The sequence below is a fragment of the Chionomys nivalis genome, unplaced genomic scaffold (genome assembly GCF_950005125.1).
Source record: "Chionomys nivalis unplaced genomic scaffold, mChiNiv1.1 scaffold_77, whole genome shotgun sequence".
In the NCBI taxonomy this organism is placed as follows: Eukaryota; Metazoa; Chordata; class Mammalia; order Rodentia; family Cricetidae; genus Chionomys; species Chionomys nivalis.
The window spans coordinates 183,645-191,238 of NW_026646968.1; the positions used below are offsets into that span (position 1 = coordinate 183,645).

At 40.1% G+C, this 7,594-nt stretch overlaps 1 protein-coding gene across 1 annotated transcript; it reads right to left on the reverse strand.

Annotated features, from left to right (window-relative positions):
• Positions 1 to 796: 796 nt before the first annotated feature.
• On the reverse strand, positions 797 to 3,593 carry LOC130869187 (ATP-dependent RNA helicase DDX18-like). Its single transcript, XM_057761220.1, has one exon. The coding sequence runs from the start codon at positions 3,541 to 3,543 to the stop codon at positions 1,561 to 1,563; it is 1,983 nt and encodes a 660-aa protein (XP_057617203.1). The 5' UTR covers positions 3,544 to 3,593; the 3' UTR covers positions 797 to 1,560.
• Between the last annotated feature and the right edge of the window lie 4,001 nt (positions 3,594 to 7,594).

A 7,594-nucleotide genomic window follows, 5' to 3' on the forward strand; every position in this document is an offset into this window, starting at 1 on the left:
TTAGGAAGTGGTCTCCTGTGCCCATGTATTTCAGGCTACTTCTCACTTTCTCTTCTATCAGGTTCATTGTGGTCAGAGTTATATTGAGGTCTTTAATCCATTTGGACTTGAGTTTTGTACATGGGGATAGATATGGATCTATTTTCATTCTTCTACAGGTTGACATCCACTTATGCCAGCACCATTTGTTAAAGATGCTTCCTTTCTTCCACTGTATAATTTTAGCTCTTTTGTCAAAAATCAGGTGTTCATAGGTTTGTGGCTTAATATTCAATTTTATTCCATTGGTCAACATCTCTGATTTTATGCCAATACCAAGCTGTTTTCATTACGGTAGCTCTGTAATAGAGTTTGAAGTCAGGGATGGTAATGTCTCTCGCAGTTCCTTTATTGTATAGGATCGTTTTGGCTATCCTGGGTTTTTTGTTTTTCTAAATAAAGTTGATTATTGTCCTCTCAAGGTCTGTGAAGAATTTTGTTGGGATTTTGATCGGGATTTCATTGAATCTATAGATTGCCTTTGGTGGTACTGCATTTTTACTATGTTGATCCTACCAATCCAAGAACATGGGAGATCATTCTATTTTTCTTGTATATTCTTCAATTTCTTCCTTCAAAGCCTTAAAGTTATTGTCAAATAGATCTTTCACTTCCTTGGTTAGTGTTACTCCAAGATACTTCATGCTATTTGTGGCTATCGTGAAAGGTGATGTTTCTCTGACTCCCTCTCTGCTTCTTTATCCCTTGTGTATAGGAGGGCTACTGATTTTTTTGACTTGATCTTTTTTTTTTTTATTAAAACACACGCCTTTAATTCCAGTACTCCGGGGAGGCAGAGATAGGCAGATTTCTGAGAGTTCGAGGCCAGCCTGGCCTAAAGAGTGAGTTCCAAGACTGGCTCCAAAGTTACGGAGAAGCCCTGTCTCAAAAAACAAAAAGTCAGGAATATACAACAGAAGCAGTACTACTTTATGTCCACGTTCCTATGTGCACATGTAGAGGCCAGAAGTTACCTATAGCTTCCTCAGTTTTGTTCCACCTTTGCTGCTGAGACAGGGTCTCTCTCTGAACATGGAATGGTATTTGGCTAGACCAGCTGGCCAGGAAGCTCCAGGACCTGCCTGTCTCTGGCTCCAAAGCATTCGAGACATGCGCTGCCACGCTCAGCATTTTTCGTGGATGCTGAACTCAGGATCTGTGCAGCGGCACTTGATTGCCCACCGAGTCATCTCAGCTGCAGTGGCACCTCTAAAGATGTGCACTAATTATTCCCAACAATCTTTGCTCTTACATACGTGTGGCATTTTCAGAGGCTCCAGGTTACTGCTAACGTTCAAGAAATAAAAATCCAGCCTATTTTGTCCATCACTGTGTCCCTCCTTATACCACAAAGGAGAAGTATAAAAGACGTTAAAACAATGACATGATTTTTGGGAGTATTTAAAAATAAAAATTATCATTCATAGTAAAGACAAAAAGATCCTAAAGGTGATTTTAAAAAGTTCTTTCTTAAAGAGAAAGGGGAAATTAGGGCAAAGTCCAGGTGGAAAGACATTCCCGTCAGTGAGAAAACTGCCTGCGGTCCATTGTCTTCTTGCTGATGTGTTTAAAAATCTTGGACTTCTCCACTTTCTTTGTTTTCTGGTAGCCAAATCCACCGCCACCTCCTCTCTTTTTAAGCTTGCCATCATGGCTGCTCACGTTCAGATCAACGAAGGGAGGAACCTTAAAGCCAAAGGACAGAGCCACCTGCGGCAAGTTCAAGTTGTTCACATCGAAGATCTGCTTGAGAGAGTGGGAGTCGTAGGCTCGTATGTAGGACTTGTATGCTTCCTGCGCGGACTTATGAAGAAAATAGTTCTTTTCGATCAGCTTTTCCAGCTGAGACTGAATATCAGAAACTTTAGACCAGGAAAAGTCGAACTGATTCAGTGGAACCTTGGATTGCTTTAAGTAACGAAGGAAACCCAACTCTTCAGGGCGCAGGATGAGCAGGGCATGCCCTCTTCCGTTCAGGCCCCGAGCCGTTCTACCCACACGATGAATGTATTCCTTGGGGTCATCGGGAGGGTCATACTGAACAATCCAGTCGACTTCAGGGATGTCCAGCCCCCTGGCTGCCACATCTGTGCACAGCAGTATCCCTGAATCTGCATTGCAGAATTGGAAGAATGTGGTTGTTCGCTTATTTTGCTTTTGCCTTCCATGGATGGCCAAGACAGGCAGGTCAATGTAGTTCAGTAGCTCATAGTGGTACTTCACAGACATACAGGATGAAAAGAAGACCATCACTTTCTTCTTCCGGTTCTTCTTAAGGAATGTGAAGAGCAGAAGGAACCTCTTCTCAGAGGGACACACAACATATCCCTGCTCAAGTCCATCCACTGTGGCAACCTCTTTATCATCATCAACACCCACATACAATGGCTCTTTTTTCAGAGAAATTCTTGCCAAGTCTTCAACTTTTCGAGTTTGTGTGGCAGAAAAGAGCATGGTTTGCCTGCGTACTGGCAAAAGTTTAATAATTTGCTTTAATTCTTCTTCAAATCCAACATCCAAGATACGATCAGCCTCATCAATAACGAGACACTGGAGGTTCTTGTACATGAACCCTGGAGTATTCTGCATGTGGTCTAGAAGCCGGCCGGGGGTGGCCACGACAATGTTGATGCCGTTGGTGAGCTTCTGCGCTTCAGCAGACCTGTTACTGCCACCCATGATCAGCCCGTACGTGTGAACATGGTGCGTCATCAGTTCCTTAAGAACACCAAAGGTCTGCATGGCCAGTTCTCTGGTAGGAGAGAGAATCAGGACTCCTGTTCCATTCCTGGGCATAAACTTTAACTTCACAATGAGCTCGATCACAGGGATGAGGAAAGCCAGAGTTTTGCCACTGCCAGTTTTAGCAGCTGCTAGAAGATCCCTGCCTTCCAGAAGTGGCCTGATACTTTTATGTTGGATCTCAGTCATGCGCTTGAAGCCCATTTCTTCTATAGCCTTTAGAGTGTTTTCATTGACGAGGTTAGACAAGGAAGCAAACGAAGTGTCCTCAAAAGCTCCTGTCAGCCCCAGGGGCAGGCTGGGCACTTCCTTGTCATCTGGCTTCTCCACAGCATCTTCTGCTTCAAGAGCCACAGTGCTTTCTTCAGTTCTTGCTTTTTTGGTGTCAGGCTCTGCATCATTTGCCATTTTCCTCTTTTTCTTCTTCTTTTTCTTTTTTGATTCTGAATCAGGAGATGGCGGTGCTGCCGTTTCTCCATTGGTTACAGCGGTAGGTTTCTGGGGTAACTTTTCAACTTTCGAGTTTTCTTCTGTCTCTTCAGGCATGCCTCCACTTTGTACTTCTGCTGAGCCCACCCTCGCAGCATGCTTTACGGCTTTCTTAACTTTTCTGACCTTTACCTCTTCTTTGGGCACATCTTCATTGGAAGGTTGGGATAGGCTCGTGTTTGATGCTTCTTGCAGCTTCAGGTTTCGCTGCCGCAGCTTGATGTTCCTCTTCTCGATCTTCTTGCGCAGGAGCTTCATTTGTAAGTGCGACATGTTTGCCGGGCCGCGCCAGCAGGCTGCACTGAGCAGTAGCTGCACGTGCGTAGTCGGCTTGACTTGATCTTGTATCCTGCCACATCACTGAACATATTTATCAGCTGTAGGAGTTCTTTGGTAGAGTTTTTGGGGTCATTTATGTACACTATCATATCATCTGCAAATAACAAAATTTGACTTCTTTCTTTCCAATTTGAATCCCCTTGATCTCCTTACGTTGTCTTATTGCTATTGCTAGAACTTCAAGCCTATATTGAAGAGATATGGAGAGAATAGACAGCCTTGTCTCATTTCAAATTTTAGTGGAATTGTTTGAGTTTCTCTCCACTTAATTTGATGTTAGCTATTGGCTTCCTGTATATTGCTTTTATTATATTTAGGTAAGATCCTTGTATCCCTAATCTCTCCAAGACCTTTACCATAAAGGGGGTGTTAAATATTGTCGAATGCTTTTTCAGCATCTAATGAAATGATCATATGTTTTTTCTTTCAGTTTATTTATATAATGTATTACATTGATAAATTTTCATTATGTTGAACCAGTCCTGCATCTTGGGATGAAGCCTACTTGATCATAATGGATAATTTTATTGATGTGTTCTTGGATTCAGTTTGCCAGAATTTTATTGAGAATTTTTGCATAGATGTTCATGAATGAGATTGTTCTGTAATTCTCTTTCTTGGTTGAGTCTTTGTGTGGTTTTGGTATCAGGGTAACTGTAACTTCATAAAAAGAGTTTGACAATGAAGCTTCAGTTTCTATTATGTGGAATACATTAAGGGAGACTTCATCTTGATGAAATGTTTCTGTTATGAGTATAAAGTGTTCTTCTGAATCTCTTCTGATTGATTTTAGTTTGAATTCAATTTTGTTAGATATTAGGTTAGCCACACCCACTTGTTTCTTAGGTCCGTTTGATTGGAAAACCTTTTTCCAACACTTTACTCTGAGGTAGTGTCTGTCTTTGAGTTTGAGGTGTGTTTTTTGTAAATAGCAGAATGTTGGACCCCATCTTCTTATCCATTCTCTTTACCTGTGCCTTTTTATAGGTCAATTGACTTCATTGATATTAAGTGCTATTAATGATCAGTGGTTGTAAACTCCATTTATTTTTTTGTTCTAATGTTTGTATGTTTCCCTTCTTTGAGTTATGTTGATGAAGGGTTGTCAGATGTCTGTGCTATTGTGGGTGTTGTAAGCTTTCTTGGGTTGAGGTTTTCCTTTTAGTACTTTCTGTAAGGCTGGGTTTGTTGATATGTAGTGTTTAAATCTGTTTTTGTCATTGAATATCTTGTTTTCTCCATTGATGGTGGAAGAAAGCTTTGCTGAATACAGTAGTCTGGGCTTGCATCCATGGTCTCTTAGTGTCTGCAGAACATCTATCCAAGATCTTCTGGCTTTCATGGTTTCCATCAAGAAGTCAGGTGTAAGTCTGATAGGTTTACCTTTATATGTTACTTGACCATTTTCCTTTGTAGCTCTTAATATTGTTTCTTTATTCTGTATGTTTTATGTTTTGAATATTATATGGTGAGGGGATTTTTTTTTGATCCAGTCTATTTTGTGTTCTGTAAGCTTCTTGTACCTTCATAGGCTTATCCTATTTTAGGTTGGGAAAGCTTTCTTCTATAATCTTGTTGAATATATTTTCTGTGCCTTTGAGCTGGAGTTCTTCTCCTTCTTATACCCCTATGATTTTTAGGTTTGGTCTTTTCATTGTGTACCAGATTTCCTGGATGTTTTGTGTTAAGAATTTATTGGATTTGCTGTTTTCTTTGATCAATGTGTCTATTTCCTTTATAGTATCTTCAGCACGTGAAATTCTTTCTTCTATCTCTTATATTTATACTTGTCTCTGTCGTTCCTGTTCATTTACACAGATTTTCCATAGCCAGCTATCCCTTGGTTTGTGTTTTCTTTATTATCTCCATTTTGGTCTTCAAGTCTTGAACTGTTTCCATTACCTGTTTGATTGCTTTTTCTTCGTTTTCTTGGGTATCTTTGAGGGATTTATTAGTTTCTTCTAACTTTTTGTTTGTCTTCTCTTCCATTTCATTAAGGGAGTTTTTCACTTCCTGTTTAAGGGTCTCCATCATTTTCATAAGGTTATGATTAAAGTAGACTTCTTCTGCTTCTTCTCTGTTAGGATATTCAAGTCTTCCTGTTGCTTGTTTGCTGGATTCTGGTGTTATCATATTGCTTTTCAGGATGTTGGAGGAATTCTTGCATTGGCACCTGCCCATCTCTTCCTCTCCAGATCCCCCAACATGGGAGCAGGATTTCTTGCTGAACTCTAAGGGACCTTGCAGACAAAAAGGTAGGCTCTCCAGATCCCCTCAGCACAGGACCTGGGTTTCTTACACGGTTCCAAGGACCTCACAGACAAAAAGTTGAGCTCTCCGGATCCCCTCAGCACAGGAGCAGGGCCTCTTGCCAGGCTCCAAGGACCTCTTCAAATCCCCCCACCATGGAGGCAGATTTTCTTGCCAGGTTTCAAGGACCTTGCAGCTGACCTCACTTTCTTAGGTCCTAGGAAGACAAGAACAATGCTTTGAAGCTGATGCTCTTCTGAAATTCTTCTTCAAAGACTTAAAGTTCTTGTCATACAAGTATTCCACTTGTTTGGTTAGAGTTATTCCAAGACATTTTATGCTATTTGTGGCAATTGTGAAGAGTGTTGTTTCTCTGATTTCTTTCCCAGCACTTTTGTTATCTGTGTACAGGAGGGCTACTGATTTTTTGAGTTAATCTTATATCCTGCTACATTACTGAAAGTGTTTATGAGCTGTAGAAGTTCCTTGGTAGAATTTTTGGTGTCACTTATGTAAACTATCATATCATCAGCAAACAGTGAGATTTTTACTTCTTTTATGATTTGTATCTGTTTCATCTCCTTTTGGTGTCTTATTGCTCTAGCTAAGACCTCAAGAACTATATTTAATAGATATGGAGGGGATGGACAATCTTGTCTTGTTCCTGGTTTCAGTGGTTTCTTTCCATTTAGTTTGATGTTGGCTGTTGGCTTGCTGTATATCACCTTATTATGTTTAGGTATGTTCCTTGTATCCCTGCCCTCTCCAAGACATTTATCATGAAGGGATGTTGTATTTTGTCAAAAGCTTTTTTAGCATCTAATGAGATGATCATGTAGATATAAGTCACAAAACAATCCCACACAAGTTTGGAATTATGATTAATAAAAGGGTTATTTATTTAAGGGGAAAACTTACAGATCACTGTCCCAGAAAACAGCCTTCTATGAAACCAGGAATGAAGTTTAGTAGCTGGAAGCAGAGCCAGAAGCAAGAGAGAGAAATAAAGAGAGCAGGGCTACTGCTGCTTTTTAAAGCAAAAGGGACCATGTCCAAGTAGGCTGGTATCTTAAAGGCTATTGGCTGAAAAAGCAGAAGGTGCTTCCACAGCATGATCATATGGTTTTCAGCTTGTTTATATGGTGGATTATGTTGACAGATTTTCATATGTTGAACCATCCCTGAATCTCGGTGATCAAGCCGACTTGATCATGGTGGATGATGGTTCTGATGTGTTCTTGGATTCAATTTGCCAGTATTTTATTGAGTATTTTTGCCTCAATGTTCATGAGTGAAATTGGTCTGTAATTCTCTCATTTAGTAATGTCTTTCTGTAGTTTGGGTATAAGAGTAATTGTAGCCTTATAAAAGAGTTTGGCAATGTTCCTTCTGTTCCAATTGTGTGGAACAATTTGAGGAGTATTAGTATTAATTCTTCTTTGACAGTCTTGTAGAATTCTGAGCTGAAACCATCTGGTCCTGGGCTATTTCTTGGTTGGGAGACTTTTTATGACTGTTTCTATTTCTTCAGCAGTTATAGGTCTGTTTAATTGCTTATCTGGTCTTGATTTAATTTTGGTATGTGATGTTTATCCAGAAAGTTGTCAATTTCCTTTCAGTTTTTCAATTTTGTGGAGTACAGGTTTTTGAAATATGGCCTGATGATTCTCTGTATTTCCTCCATGTCTATTGTTATGTCTCCCATTTCATTTCTGATTTTGTTAATTGGGATACT